Source organism: Sciurus carolinensis, chromosome 11, assembly GCF_902686445.1.
Source record: "Sciurus carolinensis chromosome 11, mSciCar1.2, whole genome shotgun sequence".
NCBI classification, from domain to species: Eukaryota; Metazoa; Chordata; class Mammalia; order Rodentia; family Sciuridae; genus Sciurus; species Sciurus carolinensis.
Genome location: NC_062223.1, coordinates 58940888 through 58962599, shown reverse-complemented (window position 1 = coordinate 58962599; position 21712 = coordinate 58940888). Strand labels below are relative to the sequence as shown.

Here is a 21712-nt window from a genome sequence, read left to right as displayed (position 1 = left end):
CTTTTATTCACTTGGCACTCAGGAGATAACTGAACAATGAAGAACCAGCATCTTCCTGTACAAGGATCATTTCACACCACATTTATCTCTAAGTATATATTATACACTCAGAGACAATCCACATTTAATCTCTTACTTTAAATAGGACAAAATATTAAACAAACAAACAAAACCCTGGGTACTGATTTCCTGAAATTAAGATTACTGAGCCTGATGTGGTGGTGCACACCTGTAATCCTAGCTACTCAGGAGACTCAGGCAGGAGGATTGCAAATCTGAGGGCAGCCTGGGCAATTTAGCAAGACCCCCATCTCAAAGAAATGAGCACAGTAGATGATTTAAAAGAACCCACACTTTAGTTCACATAGTGCAATGACTGAGGTGAATAGGAAATGTGTACTTAAATGTCAGTTGTTTTCTTTCATAATTTATTTTTCCTTCAAATCTTTCCTCAGATTATATTATCACTGCAAACTCCAACCTAGTGATTATCACAGCAGTTCCATGCCAGAAAAAAGAAGAAAATGTGCCTTGTCTAGAGAATGTGTCTACCTTTAAACTAATGATTTCTAGAATTACCCAATACGGTCTCTGCTGAGAACTGACTATTGTTACCCATCCAGGTCAGCTTTATTTTGACAATTCAGTGAAGAAATTTCTTGGGACCAAGTTTAGTAGTTTTATAGAAAAACAATTTTATGGGTATTAAATTTAAACTACCAATATATTTTGTACAGTTGTAATCACTATATATAGCATGGTGAAGATGTCTTTAAATACTAGTGTGTATGGAAAGTTAATTTGTTTAATCATATGGCTTTATGCGTTTACATTCTAAAGACTGATTTTTTGCGATTTGTTTCCTGATTACTGTGTGAGAAGTGATACAGCACTCTGGCTTGTTGCACAAATCTTAAGAATTTTACTAGACTTCTCACCAGTGCATACACAAGGTGGACAAATTCAAGATATACTTGGGAGATAAAATATGCTAGACTTCTGACAGAAGTAGCATGTAGTGAGGGAAAGGAAGGAATTGAAAGTAACTTCTAGATTTTTTTTTCCCTTTTACGAGTAACTGGATGGTCATTCAGTTGGGATGTTTATAAGGGAGTGCAATTCAGGGAAGTACGGAAAGAAGGGAGAAAAACCAAGATTTCCAACTGGGACATGTTAAGTTTAAGATATGTGGAAAGACACTCAAAAGGAAATGACAAGCAGGTAAGGCAGCTGATCATAAGTTTAGAGCTCAGAAGTTTAGGGCTATTCAAATGACTATTCTAAGTCACTTGGAAGCCAGGTACAGTTTTCCATGCCTATAATCACAGCAACTGGCTGAGACAGGAGGATTCCATGTTTAAGGCCAGCCTGGGCATTTGGCAGGAGCCTGTCTCAAAACTTGAGTACTTAATTCAATAGCCTGCCACTTAAGTGTTTCACAATTTTACAAAGTATCTTTGTGGCTCCAACATCAAATTTAAAGAAGAAAAATTATTTAAAGCCTAACTTTATCCTTGACCCTTTTGCCCTGAAGTCTGCATTCCTTTATAGGTAATGGCTTAAAATTCTTATTTTATAGTTTATGGTTTATTGTTACTATATGCATTTTCTTTCATCTTTTTTTCCTTTTTTTTTTTTTTTTTTAAGTACTGTGGTTTGAACCAGGGCCCTCTACCACTGAGCTACATCCCCAGTCATTTTTATTTTTTATTTTGAGACAGGGTCTTTTTAAGTTGCTGAGGCTGGTCTTGAACTTGTATTCTTCCTGCCCCAGCCTCCTGAATAGCTGGGATTACAGGCACGTGCCACCACACCTGGCTTAAGTCTTTAGTTTCTTTCAGCAATGTTTTGTAGTTTTCAGTGTACAAATCGATCACTTTTTTTATTATATGCTTAAGTATTTTTTTATTCTTTGTGGGTACTATCAGGAATAAAATTTTCTTAATTTCATTTTTGGATTATGCATGCATTGCAAGTATATAGAAGTGTTGATTTTTCTGTCTTCATCTTGTGTCTTGTCATTGTGCTGAACTCATTAGTTGAAATTTTTATTTATATCCTTAGGATTTTCCACATATAATATCATTTCTGTGAATAAACTCTATTTTTTTCTTTATAATTTAAATGCCTTTTATTACTCTTTCTTGCACAATTTCTGTGGCTAGAATTTCCAGTATCACCTTTCGGAGGTGGCAAATTGGAATCCTTGTCTTGTTTCCAATTTTAGGAGGGAAAGCATTTTGTCTTTCACCATCAATTGTAATATTTGCTATATAAGATTTTCATAGATTTGCTTTATAGTGTTACGTTCCTGTCCCTAAATTATTTGTTGAGGTTTACCATAAGTTTTTGTTGTTGTTAAATACTTTTTCAGTACATTGAGATTGTCACTTTTTTTTCTTTTGGTACCAGGGATTGAACCCAGGGATGTTTAACCACCACACCACATCTGCAGCCCTTTTATATATATACTTTTTTTTTTTTTTTTTTTTTTTTCGGTACTGGGGATTGAACCCAGGGCCTTTGTGCTTGTGAGACAAGCACTCTACCAACTGTGCTATACCCCCAACCCCTTTTTAATATTTTATTAGAGACAAGTTCTTGCTGAGTTGCTTAGGATCTCAATAAGTTGCTCAGGCTAGGTAACTCTTGATCCTCCTGTCTCAGCCTCCTGAGTTGCTGGGATTACAAGCATGCACTTGGCACCTGTGATCATGTTTTTTGTACTTTATTTTAGTATTTGGGACTGAACCCAGGGCTCCATGCATGCTAAGTGAGCACCCTACTACTGAGCTATTATATCCTTATCATCCCTTTTAATTTTTATTTATTTTATTTTGTGGTATTGGGGATTGAACCCAGGACTTTGCATATGCTAAAAAAGCACTGAGCTACATCCCCAGCCCTTTTTGAAATAGGGTCTTGCTAAGTTGCATGGGTTAGCTTTAAATTTGGAATTCTCCTTCCTCATCTTCCTGAATAGCTGGGATTACAGGGATGTGCCACCATGCCAGGCTTATTTTTTGTACTTATTTGCATATTATACCAATTGATTTTTGGATGTTATTCCAATTTTGGGATAAATTCCATTTAGTCATGATGCATTATAATCCCTTTTAATGTTGCTGGATTTGTTTTGCAAGCATTTTGTTGAGGATGCTCACATCTATATTCTTCAGATGTCCCTTCTACCTTGTGATTTCATAATAGTGGCTTCATAGAATGAGTGGTGACTTGTTCCCACCTTCTTTTTCCTGGAAAAGTTCATGAAAGACTGTTATTATAATGTTTGGTGGAATTCTCCAGTGAGCTATCTGGGCTCAGCTTTTGCTTTTGGCAAGATTTTCAGATTAATGAATTCAGTCTCTTGTAAGTCCATTTGAACTTTCTAATCAGTCAGTTTCAGTAATTTTTTCTTCTTAGGAATTCATATAATTATCTAATTTGTTGGCTTATAGTTCACAACATTCCCATAGGATCCTATTTGCTTCTCTAAGGTCAGTAATGATAGTTCTCTCTTTCATTCCTGATTTGAGTAATTTGAGTCTTCTTATTCTTCATCAATCTAGGTTTCTGTTTTGTTGATCTTTTCAAAGAACCAATTTTGGGTGTGATTTTTCCCTTTTGGCTTTCTATTTTATTGTTAAAAGTCCACTGTAATTTCTTTCTTGTTTTCTTGGGTTTAAGGTGCTATTCTTGTTTCCTAAGACATTAGGCTATAATTTGAAATCTTTCTTGTTTTCCAGTGGGCATTTATCAGTTGATCATCCATTATCTGAAAAGCTGAGTACTAGAAGTGTTTCAGAATTTTTGGATTTTGGAGTATTTTAATATATTTTTACCAGTTGAGCATTCCTAATCTGAAAATCTGAAATTGTCCAATATCTGAAACTTTCTGAGCATCATGTCGACTCTCAAAATATTTTGGATATTAGAATATTTCATCATTGTACAAACATCACAGACTATACTTAACACAAATGAAGATGGCTACCTTGTCAGCAGAGATATAATCTTATGGCACCACTGTTGCATATGTAGTCTGATGTTGGCCACATTATGATGCAGTGAATGACACTTATTTTGCTATATTAGCACTAACAGACTAAGTTGTTTTGTCAGATGTATTATATCTCTTTATTTTTTTTTATATCTCTTTATATTATTTAAAAGACTTGATAAGGGAATGTTCATTTATTTATGTTTCTCAAAAATTTTCTATGGAGTAAACTTACTGTATTTCTGCAATACAAGATATGCAAAGTAGCAACAAGGCTTTTCGTAATTTATTTCTATTTGGTAAATATAATGCAAGTTATAGTATAACTGGAGTTGGATACAGAACCAAGATACCCTCCGAAAAAAAACAGATTTACCATTTTCATTTAGATAAATCTAAAAATGAGTCACCTTTTAGGTAAGAACTTTCTCACTTGAGTTTTCTTTTAATGGATATTTTTACATAGCCTAGAAATTGAGTATATTTCCCCAAAACTGTATTAATTGGAAATGACTAATTTGCATGTTGCCCATTTCTGTTTCTTTTTGGACAAAGGGTTAATCTCCTCTCTGAAAGCTGTCATGGGATGGTCCTTGGAGGAATGGAAATAAGCACCATTAAGCTCTGCACACTCTTTGGAATATATTTTGACTATATTGACATATAGATTTAAACACAGAGAGCTCCAGGGTGGGGAGAAAGTTCACTTTAAACCCTTTTCAGGAGTGTTTTAATGGTTAGCACATTTAGTTATAAAAGAATCCACCAGAAAGTCACAAATTGGAAAAACATGATATTGTTAGTAAATCCCATATATGGATGGCTAAGATTATGAGACTTTTTGAATACAGAACTTCATTGTAAAGTAACATGGTATAGTTTGTATTTAATTTAGGACACTCTAGTTCAGGAAGCTCAGCATTGTAAAGTAACATGAATTTTTCAATTAAGGAATGGGGAAAATTAAGGGTGCTGAGATGACAGTAGTTTCCTGGAGAAAACCCTTGAAATCTAATATAAACCCTGACTGTGGGATGGAATTAAAGGGAGAGAAGTTTAAATTATTTATAGCTGACAATATAAAACTGGCACTTTCTTGCTTGGAGAACCTCTGTCAAAATGTCTAAATTGTGGATTCCCTCAATCCATGGAAGATCTGGGGTGGTGGCTTAGGCATCTGAAAGTTAAAATTTTTACCCAAAACATTTTTTTTTCCAATATCGGGGATTGAACTCAGGGCTTTGTGCATGCTTGGCAAAAGCTCTACCATTAAGCTACATCCCCAGCTCTTTGTATTTTGAGATGGGGTCTCACTAAATTGCTCCGGCTGGCCTTGAATTTATACTCCTCCTGCCTTAGCATCCTGAAGCTGGGATTGCAGGTATACACCATTACTACTGGGCTGAATTTTTAGATGGTTCTAGCCAACATTTCTAGTTGAAAACTACCTAAGGCAATTAAAACAATTTTTTAAAAATCCTTTGTGCTGAGTGTGGTGGCATGTAGCAGTAGTCTCAGCTACTTGGGAGTATGAAGCAGGTAGATTACTTGAGCCCAGATGTTTGAGGACAGCTTGGACAACATAGATCCCATCACAGGTGGATGTGTGTGACCTGCTGTGCATTGTAATACATATATTAAATACATTTTTGTTATCTCTTCCTTAGTTTCTGTGTGAACATTGCTGATGTTCCTTCCTGTGGCGACTATGATATGAAAAAATGCCCACAAAAAAGTGATTTCTAGTTTCAGGCTTCACATTTTTGGTACCTTAGAAATAAGATGTGATACTGAATTCTGCTAGAGGGATAAGATTAATGCCTCAAATTTATAGTCCTCTCTTCTATAGTTTTACTATAGCACTTCAACTTTTGTTTTTGTGTGACTATATTCACCCAATAATTTCTTTTTTGGGGGAGATGAGGTATTGGGGATTTAATCCAGGGGTAATTTACCACTAAGCTACATCTCTAGTCCTTTTTATTTTTTTAAAATGCAAGTGTTTTTTTTCTTCTTATACCTTTATTTTAAAAATATTTTTAGTTGTAGATGATGAAATGCCTTTATTTACTTATTTTTATGTGGTGCTGAGGATCGAACCCAGTGCCTCACATGTGCAAGCCAAGTGCTCTACCACTGAGCCACAACCCCATCCCCAAGCCCTTTTTATTTTGAAATAGGGTCTCATTAAGTTGCTTAGTGCCTCACTAAATTGCTGAGGCTGGCCCTGAACTTGTGATACTTCTGTCTCAGCCTCCTGAACCACTGGCATTATGGGAGTGCATCACTGCACCTGGCTCACCAAATTAATTTAGCATTCAGAGACCAATTTCTGTCTTGCTCACTGCTGAGCCCAACCCAGTGTCCAGCAAATAATAGGGACTCACTAGTTTGCTGACAATGTATTTTTTTAAACAGCTGCCATATAGTCTTTACTTTTAGTGGTGAAATTAATTTTATGTTAATTTATCTCTGAACTTACTTTCATAAATCTAGTATTTACATTAAACAATAACTTCAGGAATTTCTAGGAGAAATTGATGGAAGCATTTCAGTTCTGTGGCAATGTTAGTTTCCTACAAAACGGATGTTCAGTGGTATTTTCTTTAAACTTACTCCTTATGTTCATTTTAAAATGTATAAAAAAAGCACATACACCCAAAAATAAACATTATAATCCTAACCCTAAGTAAAACCTTGGTTTGACATTGGCAGTTTTTATTCTGCTAATTTCTTAAAAATATTTTTTAGTTGTCAATGGACATTTATTTATTTAATAAATTATTAAATTTATTTAATAAATTTATTTATTTAATAAAGTGCTAAGAATTGAACCCAGTGCCTCATACATGCTAGGCAAGCGCTCAACTACTGAACCACAAGTCCAGCCCTATTCTGATAATTTTTGTAAGTGGATTTTAATTTAAGAAAACATCTGAATTGTATAAACCCCTCTGATGACTAAGCTGGTCATTCTTCTTTTGGGCTAGGTATGAATCTCTTTTAAAGGAAAACATTTCCGGCTGGGCAGATAGCTCAGTCGGTAGAGTGCTTGCCTTGCAAGCACAAGGCCCTGGGTTCCATCCCCAGCACTGCAAAAAAAAAAAAAAAAAGAAAACATTTCACATCAGAATGTTTTATTCTTCTAGCACTCTCATTTGGATAGAGAACATTTTCTAATTGGATGAGCTCTGCAGGACATCTAATAGGTATGTAGTACATTTTGTCATCATAAACTTGGCTATAGCATCACCTCCTGTGAAGACAGAACTTCAAAAAAGGCAATAAAATCAAGAAGGCTTGTGCACTATATCTTTCCCTTTTTTAAAAAAAGTTTTAATTTTTTCACTTCAGATGGGACATGTGCTGATATTATAAAAAAAGATTTGAGGCACATCTCACACAATGGTGTATAAACCCAATCATGCTTATGAAATATAATAGGATCTGTGACTTCCCTTTTAATTATGTCCAGACCACCTTGTCTAGCTAACAAAGATCTCAGGTGTATTGCCTGGCACCTGCCATTATGTTTCTTTCTCTCTGACAGAAAGGAAAAAGATCTAGCAGGGACTGGTGGGAGGGTATCACCCTACCCAGACCTGTCACCAAAAAAAAAAAAAAAAAAAAAGAAAGAAAAAATAAATCTCAAATCCTTCAATTTCAAATATTTCAAAATTTAATTCTTGGTATATCCCATATTAAATAAAATTCTCTTTATATCCTATAGAATAAATAAGACTGAATTGTAACGTAAGATCAATATTATGTTCTGGTTGCTAGGGAGAAGCTTGGCATCTTATGAAGGTTTCAAAGATCTTTCCTAAAGAAGTCCAAGAAAGATGAGAAAAATTATGCAACAAATTTTATTTAGCAGTCAGTTCCAACATTCAGCACAAAAAGTTTACAGAGGATAGAAAGTGCATTAATAAAAGCCAGTCTTTACCCAAAGAAAACAGAAAATATATTATTGATTCAAAATATTTTACACTTGAATGATAAACTGCAATAACTTATTCTGGTTACCTACTGATAAAAGAAAGGAAGAGAAGAAAAGAATGCTTTAAGAAGAGGTCAAACTCCAGCCGAAGTCAGTAGAGGTCACTAAGACCAGCAGTCTTTCTTGCTTTCTGCATTAGTGCCCTCAACTGGAACTGTTTACGGGACAGCAGACGTACATGCTGGGAGGAGGGAAAAAGTTTAAAACAGTTTAGAATGGCTTTGATCCAGGCTCACACATGCAGTATCAAACTGCTTATAACCTAGATGGGATCTAGGAATCCTAAACACATTACCAATATCAACCTTTTTTTGGAATCACTACCTCATTACATGTGGCTTTAAAACTTAACCACAATGATGCCAGTAAGACTATATATAAAAGGGCAAAGTCTTCTGAGGTTTACAGGGAAAGCACCACATTCCAGGATCTGGCTCAGGATTTTCAGTTTTATCTTTTTTTTTTTTTTAGTGGTGATGGTGACCAAACCCAGAATCTCACACAAGCTAGGCAAGCATTCTACCACTGAGCTACACTCCTACTAAGCTGTATCTTGAAATCTCAACCAAGATGCCAGGGATACTTGTACTATGATCCTAATGGAAGTTACCCAATTCTTCTCCCTTGGTCATAAGAAGGGGAAGGGCAAGGATAAGCAACATATGGTTAGCTTTTGTCCATAGTCCAGTCCCTACCAAGTAGCATACTTCTCTTACCTATCCAGGTGCATCTTTCCCTATACTATGCCACCAAAGCAGGAGACGGTGTACAAAGTTCTCTGTTGGGTCTCTGGTTTATACCAAATCATGTGCCTGCATCATACCTAAGCTTGCATCAGACCTAAGGCACATGGTTTAGCCTCTCACCCATAGTAAGACAGACAAGCAAGATCAATTACATGGCCTGACCAGCCTCACATGTACACTGAGGCACCACCAGCAGCTGGACCAAATATCCAAAGGATGGCTGCTGCTGTATTCTGCTATATGACCCAACAAACAGCAGTAACCAAACCTGGCTTACTAGATTTTCCTATCTGTACAACAGCATTAAGCCTAGAAAAACCTTCATTCAAAAGAACAGCCCGCTTCCTTGGAGAGGGCTGTTTATCTGGGAAAACCAATCTAAAATTATACAACTTAAGAACTAAAAGATGGAGTGGACAGTCAGTAATCTCAATTTAAGTGGTATGACCTGAAAGAACCTATGGAATTTTGTGCTTCCTGATACACTCAGGCACAACAGTTAGAAGAGTTACAGTCATCTTGATTCTGCCAGGTGGGTGGGAACTGCAATCTCTAGCCTAGTTTCTCCTTACTTGGACTGATCGTTGGCACTCTAAAACATTGCTAATGGTCATACACCTCACCTGCTTGCTCTTGTATGGAAAAAAACCCTACAGAGAGATCCTCTAGGGTTTGTGGTTTTCAAGGTCAGTGTCCTTAGAGCACAAGTTCCAAAAACTTGGAAAGCAGACTGAGGAACACATACCTTTAAGAAGACATCCAGATCTATTACTCCTCGCCTCAAGGCTTCTCCCAGGTAAAAGATAGTGTCTTCAATAGCATTTTCCTCTGCATACAGATTTAGGATCTGTTTATATAGTGGGGCTGTGGGAATGATAACTTCATCAATATCATTGTTTTCAGACTGATTTTCCATTTTCTCCAAAGCAGAACTGAGTTCTTCATCCTTCTTTTTCAAAAGTTCTATGTTTTTGTCAACTTCAGCCTGAAAACAGAACAGTCCATGCATGAAGACTTTATACTAATTTGTACATAATTATTTGCTTGTCAGACAATTTCACAGGAAGAGACTATTATTGTTTATTAGTCTCTGTTCACTGTTCAAAGTAATCATGGGTGAAAGTAATGTTTCCAATATCACACTGGTCAAAAGTAGAGGAAAAAGTGTGATCTCATAGGCTAAACGAAAACCAGATAATGGTGGAAAATATCCTAAGTTGAGCAGATTTAGTAACAGTGACCAGAGTCGCACTTATCAGTAACAAACAATAATGAAAACAAAGTCATCAACAGGATACTATTTACATAGTAAGTCATAAAAGAGGTTCTTCCTCTAAACAAGTGGGCATCTGCCACAGAGGAATAACTTTGCCTAATCTGTGCAGAAGATTTAATGCAGAGTCCTGAACACTTTGCTCTAGTTTCACAATATGTACATGGTGGTTGTAGGCTCTAAATTACACCGGTGTCACTTTTCCTGAACTTCTGAAAATGGCTGGCCACTACAGAGCTCACTTTGTACATATACTAGAACCATTTTTCCATGTCTAGGTATGAATCATTTCTCCCAAAGTGCTTGAATTTCAATAATTCTTTACTTTTTTTTGGCACTAGGGATTGAACCTAGAGGTGCTTAACCAACTGAACCACATCTCCAGCCCTTTTTATTTTTTATTTTCAGACAGGGTCTTGCTAAGTTGCTGAGGCTGGTTTGGAACTTGTGATCCTCCTTGCTTAGGCCTCCTGAATCACTGGGGTTACAAGTGTGTGCAACCATGCCTGGCAATAATTCTTTACTCTTAAATCAAAAATGCACATTTACTGAAATACATTCTCCCTTATGGTTATGAAAAGTGGACACATGAAACTGGTTCTCAAGTTATGCTAGTACCGTTACATCATCCTCACTAAACAAAGACACAGAACTGATTTACACACTGACTCCGAGGCACAAAGAAAGCTACGGGTATATAGACCATGTATATAGGAAACTCTCAAGTTAGAAGAATTCTTTGAAGATAACTAAAATGGCTCAAACAACATTTGGAAACAGAACTGTCCCTTAAATCTGCAACTCAAGGTCTGTGGATCTTTACTGTGGCTTAGAACTCTAACATTTGTATTTTCTGGTAACTGTATGGCAACATCACGTATCCAATCAATCTTTCTTTGGGTTGCACCTTTGGGCAAAGGTGCAAGCAAAATGCTCTAAATATCATCTACATCCCAAAGAATAAACGTGGCCTCTATTTTAAATAATGCTACATGGAAGCTACAGTCAAATGTTCAAAGTGTTGGACATCTATAATTTTCTGAACTCTATGCATGCATATCTATGGTATACACAGAACACTCTGCCATGGCTATACTTCAATCCCAAAATCTCGAGTCTTGGATGAATTACTTACTACTTCTTGATCTAAACGGGTGACCATCTCTTCCAGTTTCTGGTGACCTTTTTTCAGGTCTTCCTCTGTTCGTTTCAAGGCATTGAGCTCTGCCTGAGCGCGATCCATTTCCTCTTTCATTCGCCACCTCAGTTTGTCACTGACTGCTGAAATGAGAGAGGCTCGGATGGTGTCCTCACTGATTGTGCCATCTCTGCTGGGACCTGCAGGAGACAAAGACAAAAAAAAATCTGCTTATTTACCAAGTTCTTTCTATTCCTCTCACAGGAACCTTCAGAGAACAGGACAAATATGAGCAGACACTTTCAAAATAGGAGAAAAGGAAAAAAAATGTTTGCTACAATTTCATAATAAAACAGCATAAAAAATGTGAGTTCATTCAGAAACTTTCCCTTCAAGAGATTACTCTTTTAATCCATATTTACTCTTTCCATATTTACAGCTCAATTAGTTATTTTCTTGAATAGGCAGAGGCTACAATCTTAAATATTACAATTATTCCTAAATCGTCAACAAATGAGACATGAACAGGTTAGTAAGGCTCCCTGGCTTCTACAAGACTTTTGCTCCTTTACTCCCTAAGAGAAGATGGAACAGATGAGTAACGGAGAATGACACCCAAATATTCAATAGGTGATAAATTTGTTATATTCAGACTCCTTACTATTCTTTTTTCAAATTCTCTTTCTAATCAGTATGATCATTTTCTTGCACATTTCAGATCAAAGAATTTATCTCTCAGCTATTTTCTCTACAGAGGCCCTTCCTTTAACAAAACCATGGATACTCTTTATTACTATTAATGTTCTTCAGTTATGATCCTAAATCAGCAAACATATAAATGACATTTTTTTCAATTATATTTGACTATAAAAGACCATATAGGAACATAAGAAGTATATATAACCTTAACTGCCAATAATGAATAAGGGATGATTACAGATTAACAAAGTATCACTTTCACCTTGAGTTGACATAGTTCCACTCATCAGGGAAGCAGACTTCTTCAGTCTGCTTGTAAAAATGTGCCTCCCACCACCCATGTTCTCATTCATTACAGGCCCTTCCCTGATGCCAAGGCACACTGTCTACAAAGAAAGTATGCTGTCCTAAATATGCTGCAACTAGTGCCACACATGCTTTTTTTTAATATCAGGGAATGAACCTCAGGGGTGCTTACCCACTGAGCCATACCCTTAGTCTTCTCACCCGTTTTTATTTTTTTAAGACAGGGTCTTGCAAAGTTGCTTAGGGCCTTGCTAAATTGCTAAGACTGGCTTGTGATTCTCCTACCTCGGCCTCCAGAGTTCCTGGGATTACAGGCATGCGCCATTGTACTCAGCTCCACACATGCTCTTGAATGTCCATTTGATCACAACTTTTGCAGTTCCAGAAACTGGTCTGGTTGTTGTCTTTTTTAGTTTTTGATTAATAAAACTGTCTTCTCATAGAAGCTGGTCTTTACCTAAGTTATCCTGGGAGACTCTGGAGTCCTCAGGCATCATAGGTTTTGAAGGGAAGTACAGAGTTATTTTTTTCCCTTTTGTTTCCATGACAGAAGAGAGGGTCTCTGAGTTAGATTTTCTTTTTCTAGCAGGTTTTTCTGAGGAGTGTCCTAGGGACCCTGGTACAGTGAAAAAGTCCCAACATCACACTGCCTTCCAGTGTTCACTATTTCTCCCTACCAGGGACTCTGCCTTTCCATCTAGAAACCTGATGAGGGGAGCCAAAACTATCCATCTTGCAGGATTCACAGAGGCAATTAATACTTTTGGTTGATTATTATTATTTTTTAACAAACACCATTAAAAAACTTTTTTAGTTGTTGATGAACCTTTATTTTTTAATTCATTCATATGTTGTGCTGAGGATCAAACTCAGTGCCTCACACAGGCTAGGCAAGTGCTCTACCACTGAGTTACAGCCCCGCCCTTTTTTTTCCCCCTTTAAATTGACTTTATTTTTTTACAGGCTGCATTTGAATTCATTGTACACAAATGGGGTACAACTTTTCACTTCTATAGTTGAACCCCAGCCCTTTTTGGTTGATTATTAACATACAAATCCATATAGTATATGTTTCAGAATTCGCTTCTCATTTTACAAAATCACTTCAGCATATTATTCCATATTTTTGAGAAACAAAAGCATTAACTCTTTCAGATAACCTGTGCTTTGGAATTCAGAATTTTCCCCTATGAATACTGAGGTCTTGTTTTTCACACTCCTGGCTTCTCTTAATACCTCACTTCCTAAGTATTTTCATCAGTTTACCAGCTATTGCCATTACCTCTAAGCTCATTCATTTCCCTGTTTTTCTCTGACACTGTAGTCTCTTCTACCACTCCTTTATCTACTCCCTCCCATGCATACAATGAAGTCACCCGACAAACTCCAGCAACTTTTCTGAACTTACCCATTCACATCTTCACTCGCTCACTTCTGGCATCTGTGATATGTTTGTACCACTCCTACTCCCAGTAAGCATCTCTCCTCAGCTGACTCCTTGTCTATCTCATGTATCCCTGAAGATAGGCTGCCCCCCGGAAGGTGGCTTCATTTGCATTCTGCCTGATCAAAGGCTCACCGACCCTAAGTCTAAACAAAATCGTCCATCCCTCTGATTCCTTCCTAAAGCCCTACATCCTCTTTTATCATCTTCCACAAAGGCAACCATCTGCAGGTATCATCAGAGAAGGCAAATACCATCAACAGAAGTCTTCCACTGTTTTTTCTTCCTCTCTGCTTTGGAACAAGAATCCCAATCCCTTTAATTATTTGCCTAGTTCTTCATTGCTCAAAAGATTTAATTTTCTATTAGATTGGATATGTGGTATCTCCCAAGAGCTCACGTCACGTATGAGATAATGCAAGAATGTTCAGAGGTGAAATGATTAGATTGAGACTTATAACCAAATCAGGATTCATCTGCTGGTACAGATTAACTGTGTGGTAACTACAAGCAGGTAAAGATGGCTAGAGGAGGTAGGTCACTGGAGGGTGTGCTTTGGGGTACATATTTTGTCCCTGGTGAGCAGAGCTTACTCTCTCTGCTCTCTTGTTGCCATGTCCTGAGCTGTTTTCCTCAGCAATGCTGTTCCTCCATGTTCCATGACTTCAGGTCAGGGGTATGGGGTTGGCTGTCTATGGACCGAGACCTCAAAAACCATGAGCCAAAATAAACTTTCCCAGCTGGGAATGGTGGCACACACCTGTAACCCCAGTGGCTTGGGAGGCTAAGGCAGGAAGATCGTGAGTTCAAAGCCAGCCTCAGCAACTTAGAGAGACCCTGTCTCAAAATAAAATAAAAAAAGGGCTAGGGATGTGACTCAGTGGTTAAGTGTCCCTGGGTTCAATCCCTGGTACCATCCCACCCCACCCCGCCAAAAACAAAAACAAAAATAAAACGAAAAACAAAACAAAAAAACAGAAAAAGTCACTTTGACAACAAAATAACAACAAAAACAAAAAGCCCCCCAAACTTTCCCTGTTTTATGTTGTTCTTGTCAAGTCTTTTGGTCACAGTGACATTAAAAAAAAAAAAAAAAAAAAAAAGCTAACTAAAACACCTTCCTTTCTTAGCAAGACAACTTATTTTTCCAGATCCTTTTTTAAGGACTAAATGCTTTGAAGTTTGCATCCATACCTCTTCCTAATTCTATTTAAAGTACAATGACTACTTTTTCTATTTGTTTTGTTCTTATTCTGTAATTACACTCCATGAAGTCAAGGAAAGGCTCATTTATTCATCTTTTACCAGTCACAAAACATGGGGTATAAAGCCTGTTCTCTCTAGTTTTAACCTCTTGAGTTCAAGTTTAGTCTTATTGTCATTCTTACCCATGCACATTCTCAATGGGGGTGATATCACCTCCATACCTATCCAACAAGGGTAAATATTGGATTTAGGAAGTGAAAAGAAATCTTGCCTTTTTAATGTATAAAGTCAAGATATACATATAGATAACGGTATAACATTTTTGTGGGGAGAATGATTAGGGAAAAAAAGTCTAAGAAGGCTGAAAGGGTAGGAGAATAATAATGAGAAAAAGGTTAAGAAATATTGTTGAAATAAAAAAAAAAAAAAAAAAAAAAAAAAAAAAAAGAAATATTGTTGAAATCCATGTCATCTATTTTGTTGCTACTATTAATGTCTATTTTTTGGCCTTGTCACCATTACCCCAATATCATTCTTAAACTTATGTTCTATACCTGCTATATTTAAATTATGCTACCCACAGTCTATGAAAGGCAAACTTCCTGAAGTCCTTGCAAATGCCCTGCGTACTTTACAGGCAAAATGATCCTGCTCTTTCCATAACAAGCACAACCTCTCCCTTCAACAAACTCTAAGCCATTCTAAACTAACAGTTTAATGCTCTTGAATATCAGATTTCATCTCTACCATGAAGTTATGATTTAGACTAATCTTCATCTTTTTTTCCATTAACCTATAATTAATTCTCAAAGTACCAGCACAACTGGAACCTACTTTCTTAACAGTTTTTACTATGATGAGTTTAAAAACTAACAGGGAGGGACCATAAACGTCTTATGTGCAGCCTAAATACTAAACACGAGTGGCAAACTGCTGAAGGATTTCCTGAAACCAACAGAATTATTTATCTTCTAGGAGTCCTGGATAAAAACAATCTCAAGGTCCCAGGAACTAGAAGTCCTTAGGATATGCTTTACTGGAACCTTCCTTTCTCTTATTTGTGCTGTAACGTAGACGGTAATTAAAATCGTTAATCAACATATCAATACTAAAATAGAAAAGTGTTATAAAACCAAATGAAAGAGCTACTCAACATTTCTACTATCTGAAAATCAGAAAATAATGTCCGAAGCTCCACTGCTTTGAGGGGTTATAGTTCGAAAGGGTGTTGAAAAATGAATAAAATACTTAACATTATGGATTTCAACACTATCACTGCTTCAATTTACTCAAATAAATATGCATCAACAGCCACTACAATTCAGTGGTAATGTTATGGCAAGATTATAATAAATCACCAAGTGGATAGATCTTGAAGCAGGAGATGGAACTATTTTTATTTACTAGCACATAGGCCCCCAGCTGGCAGGACAAGGGTAGACTGCAAATCTATACTCCTTGACCCCCCTCAAAGGTTAGAGCACATCTTTTATACCATAAGCAAAGCATGTCAATACATTAATCATAAGTGGCTGTGGCTATGATTCAGAACTACAAACAAACATCATGAGATTTAAAATCATATGCAGAAGATGAAATTGGTGAGTACAATTTAAAGAATGGTTACTAACATCTAGACAATCATTTTCTGACAGGGTATATTGTCCAAGAAAAATAGGAACCAAAAGAGAACAATTTTACATCGTATAAAAAGAATAGAAACATTTGCCTTTCTAAGCAGGGTGTGCTAAGCAGGATCAGGACAGCAGAGTTTTTTCAAGGGAGAAGCATTGCTTACAGAACATGGGAGTTTCAGGGTAAAATGGAGTCTGGTTGTTGCCCATATAGTCTGGCCCATAATAATAAGCCTCTTCATTAGATAAATTCTTTAAAGACACTATTTCTGTCTCCAAGGGGACACACGAATTGTTTATTAGGCAATAGTACCATAATTCAATCTCTTGATTTGCTTTTGTTTGCCATTTTTGCCAGAGTTCGTGAAAACTAATTTATGATTTTGGTTTCTCCAAATAAATTCAACACATTAGAAAAATGCAACATGCATTAAATCTTTTCTGTAACAATCTCCACTTTTTGATATATAAACCAGAGTTAAGTTTCCAACCTATTCTCTATTATGAAACCATCCCTCAAAGAATAGGAGTGTGCCATAATTACTGCTTTGTAACATGTGGTGGCCCAGCCCATACTTAGGTAAACATGTACTCTTCTTTCATTCATGGTGCTAGGGACAGAACCCAGGGCCTCATGTGTGGTAGGTACCCTCTTTTTCCAGTACCCTTCTGTTGCCTTAACGTCTTCAAATTATACTAACAGCAGGTAGTTTTTTGCAGATCTTCAATTTTTTTGGGGGGTGGGTGGTGGTACTTTAGGGTATTTTTACAAGTTCAAACAAACAAACAAAACCAAGGTATTGTATGGTCTGGTTCTTTGTAATAAGGAATTAGCCTTACCAAAGAGGGAGAGGACTGGGGTCTCTGCTCTTGGCTTCTGAGGGAGAGCTCTAAACCCTTGGAAAAACATATGAATGCCTTTGTTTACTTGGAGGCCTGGGTCACACAAAACAGTCTAAACAATGGTAGGCTTTGCTGCGGAAACAGCTCAACTTCTGGAGGGCCTGGAAACTAAAGTCCTATGAGGAGTGAACCAACCATATGTTCATGACCAAACCCCAATAAAAGCTCTGGACACCAAAGCTCAGGTAAGCTTCCTCGGTTGAAAACACTCTGCGCTTATTATTACATGCTGTGGCTAGGGAAAGTCAGCACTATGACTCCACTGGAAGAGAATAACCAGAAGCTTTCAATGTGGAATTTTTTGGATTACCCTATACATTTCATTCCTTAGTTGATTTTAATCTGCATCATTTTGCTGTAATCTGTGAGTATAATAGCTTTCAGTGAGTTCTCTAAGTCCTTCTAGAGAATTATAGAACCTGAGTGTGGTTTTGGGAACGCTTGAACTGGCAACTGGTGTCAGAGTGAGGGTGGTTTTATGGACTTCCAAACTTCCAAACTTAAGGTCCTTAACTGAGGGTATTCTCTTACCTAATCAACAATTCACCATTCATGGCCATCTGTAGAAGAAAGCAGTCTACTTCAAATGATGATGTGTAAAAAGGTAACACGTTATTTCTACACTTGCTAAACATTTATAATATATCAGAGAGTTAGCTGTATTTCTTGAGAACCTTTCACAGACTCAATGATTTAAAGACTTAGCTATTTAGTCATTTGGAGGGAATTTAGTCCAAATCAAAACCTCCAGTTTCTCACACAGTACTGAATTAATAAAGCCCTTAAAAGAGAGCAAAAAATATAATTTCTATAAGAGTTTAGTTCAGAATTTAGTGCCCAAAGAGTGAGGTATAAAAAGACTAGTCCCCATTTTTGATAAGGAGACAAAATAATTTGTCTTATTTATAACCTATATGAAATTTTATTATGGTTCTTTTTTTTTTGGCGGGGGTGGGGTTTACCAGGAATTGAACTCAGGGGCACTTGACCACTGAGCCACATCCCCAGCCCTATTTTGTATTTTATTTAGAGATAGGGTCTTACTGAATTGCTTAGCACCTCGCTTTTGCTGAGGTTAGCTTTGAACTCAGGATTCCCCTTCCCCTGCCTCAGTCTCCCGAGCTGCTGAGATTACAGGCATGCACCACCATACCTGGCTTTATTATGGTTCTTATGAGACAAGAAAATCCTTCTCCCAGGGATTAGGTACCCAAATGATATGAATATGGTTAGGCATTCAAATGTGTAGCCAATCACATGTAATAGTTAAATTCCATTTAACAAAGGCTTGTGGGTCTTATAATCTATTCTGAGTTTTTCACAAACACTATCAAACCAGTTACCATATCTGATCTAAAGGATCAACTTACACTGATTCTAAATTTTCAAATTCCTATTTTTTAAAAACATTCAAATCCTAGGATTTACATTGTTTGTAATGAAATATACTGAGGCAAAAGCTACCATACAACACCAAATCCTTCCCAAGACTCATTCAGTCAAAGCCATTAATACTCAAATGGGAACAAAGTCAAGGTAGCAAACAGCCTGGCCCGTAAAGGTCACAGTTCATCTGAGGAGGCTAGATGTGCCAAAGTTAGACCTAGTCTTAACTTCCTGTCACAAACAGACCTTATTACAAAGTATATCTAAACTTACTTTAAATCCAACTACTTTCTAAAATAATATAAGAACTATAAGTCAAATCTGAAATAAAAAAGAAAAATCCAGAGTTTTTAAAAGTAAAAAAGAAAAAAAAAACCTCAAAATTTGATGAGCTGCTTGCCACTTTTAAGTCTGTTTATACAAACAAATATGAAGAAAGATTTGGAGGAAGACTCCCACCTACTTCTTGGACACTTTTCAAACATTTTTTTCCCCCAAATATCTTAAAAGAAATTCTAATATTCTCCATATCTACTTGGATTAAGAAGAGTCTGTGGAAAACTGTCATACCTCAAATCCCCACATACTGACCTTTTACCCAAGCAGAGTCAGATTTCAGAAGTGCTCTTCAATAATTCCAGATGAACAACTGAAAAGGTAATAGCCTACTCTGAGAGAGAATTCTCAACAACACGCCATTTACATGCCAGGTAGCATACCATTACCAAACTAATCTTCAGGAAATAAGACATTACTTTTCTAGTATTAGGAAACCAATACTATCCAACAGATCAGACTATTTAGTGAATAATTTAGTCTAGCATCTTTGAAGTATACTCTGAAACAGATGCCCTCTGAAGTTAAAGTTAACTTCCTGATGATTTGTTTTTCAGTATCCTACATTCCTCAGTTTGATAATAAAAACTTTTAGACAGATAACAAGGGCATTAAGATGAACTTATTCTCTGGTTAAATAAATCTGAATATGCATATTTCTTGCTTTGTGTCTCACTTTGCCTCCTTTTATAAAAGATGTTTGTGCCCTTGAGGGACCCCACCCCAGAGGAAAATTTGATACAAAAAGGTTTTTTCTCTCTTCCTCAAGGTTGGCTTTCAATAAACCTTTTTCCTGCCCACCTGACTCCCAAGCAATAGGTAAAGACAGACATGAGCAGTGGAAACATGATGTTAAGAGAATAATTCTATAAGCTGGGCCTACTGTGCTGACTTCCACATGCTTTTCTTTCTTTTCTTCATCATCTTTTTTTTGGGGGGGGGGTACTGGAATTGAACCCAGGGACACTTTATCATCCCTGATCCTTTTTATTATTTTTGAGCCTTTGGGATTACTGGCATGTGTCAACAACATCCCACCATCCCATGCTTTATATTATTTTATTATTTATTTATTTATTTTTGCCGGAGCTGGGGATTGAACCCAGGGCCTTGTGCTTGCGAGGCGAGCACTCTACCAACTGAGCCATCTCCCCAGCCCATGCTTTCTTTTAAAAAGCAACTTACCCACAGCTCTGCATTCCTCCAAAAACAACCTGTTATCTGTAGGAGAAATGCAGGTCCAAAATGCCAATAACATAAGTTCTGAAAGAGGGGATTTATGTGAACTGCACACAGATCAGATTACAGAACCAGATAAGAGTAACCACAAAATCTAAAAGAACAAGTTCAAATTAGAACATGGGATCGCCTGCCTTACACCTATCCATCACCCAACGCAGGAGGCTGACCTCCCGATTGTCTGACAACAGTCAGCAAACTGATTGCCGACCGCCAGTGGAGCACTAGCTGCCTGCTGTTGCCTGGAAGTTCACTGTTACAGTACCTGCAGGTTTGATTACACGTGGCTGCCGCCATTTTGAGAGAACAGCCAGGCCCCTTAGGATCCCTGGCCAGACTGACTGAGTCCCATCTCCAGGATTCCTCAGCCTGACCGATCACTCCCTGCCTCTGGGGCCCTCGCATCGACTGACTGCTCCCTGTCGCCAGGACCCCCAGACCAACTGACTGCGCCCTATCACTGGGACCCCAGACTGAATGACTGCAACCGGCCTCCAGGATCCCACAACTACACCAAACACACCCGATCGCCAAGACCCCTCCTGACCAATGATATCCTGCCTCTAGGACCTCCTGCTGACCACGGCCACACCCCGAGCTGCAGCTCCCCATTTGCGAACACATTTCAAAGCCAGAGTGGCCATCTTGGATAATCCTGGAAGCCATAGCTCCGATCTTTAGGTGGGGCAAATCCCATCCTGAGACGTCTGCTGGAGGCTTGAAGTTCATTGTCAGATCTGCACTGCTAGAGGGGAAGATACATGAACAACATGAAAAAACAAGGGAAGAAAATGATCCAAACAAATCTAGATTCTATATTAATAGAATCCAATGACAGTATGTTAGAAGAAATGTCAGAAAATGACTTCAGATTATACATGATTAAGATGATTCATGAAGCAAAGGATGAGATAAGAGAGCAAATGCAGGCAATGAATGATAATACCATTAAGCTGAAAGAGCAACTGCAGGAAGCAAAAGGTCATTTCAACAAAGAAATAGAGATTCTCAAAAAAAACCCAAACAGAAATCCTTGAAATGAAGGAAACAATAAACCAAATAAAAAACTCAATGGAAAGCATCACCAAAAGACTAGACCACTTGGAAGACAGAACCTCAGACAATGAAGACGAAATATTTAATCTTGAAAATAAAGTTACCCAAACAGAGAAGATGGTAAGAAATCATGAACAGAATCTCTAAGAACTATGGGACATTGTGAAAAGACCAAATTTAAGAATTATTGGGATTGAGAAAGGCACAGAGATACAAACCAAAGGAATGAACAACCTATTCAATGAAATAATATCAGAAAATTTCCCAAACCTGAAGAATGAAATGGAAAATCAAATACCAGAGGCTTACAGAACACCAAATGCACAAAATCACAACAGATCCACAA

The 21712-nt window shown here is 37.3% G+C and overlaps 1 protein-coding gene and 2 non-coding genes across 3 annotated transcripts in view; all 3 read right to left on the bottom strand.

Annotated features, from left to right (window-relative positions):
• Window positions 1-7348: 7348 nt before the first annotated feature.
• LOC124960853 (small nucleolar RNA U13) lies at window positions 7349-7447 on the bottom strand. Its single transcript, XR_007104173.1, has one exon. It is a non-coding gene; the product is annotated as a small nucleolar RNA U13 (small nucleolar RNA).
• Window positions 7448-7843: 396 nt separating this feature from the next.
• Tsg101 (tumor susceptibility 101) overlaps window positions 7844-21712 on the bottom strand; it is a 46975-nt gene continuing 33106 nt past the window's right edge. Inside the window, exons 8-10 of the mRNA XM_047519008.1 lie at window positions 11155-11357; window positions 9492-9731; window positions 7844-8181 (exon numbers count right to left, since the gene is read on the bottom strand). Of these exons, the coding sequence (XP_047374964.1) occupies window positions 8092-8181; window positions 9492-9731; window positions 11155-11357 (533 nt within the window). The 3' untranslated portion in view covers window positions 7844-8091. The remainder of the gene's footprint in view (window positions 8182-9491; window positions 9732-11154; window positions 11358-21712) is intronic.
• Window positions 20153-20228, bottom strand: Trnaa-cgc (transfer RNA alanine (anticodon CGC)). Its single transcript has one exon. It is a non-coding gene; the product is annotated as a tRNA-Ala (tRNA).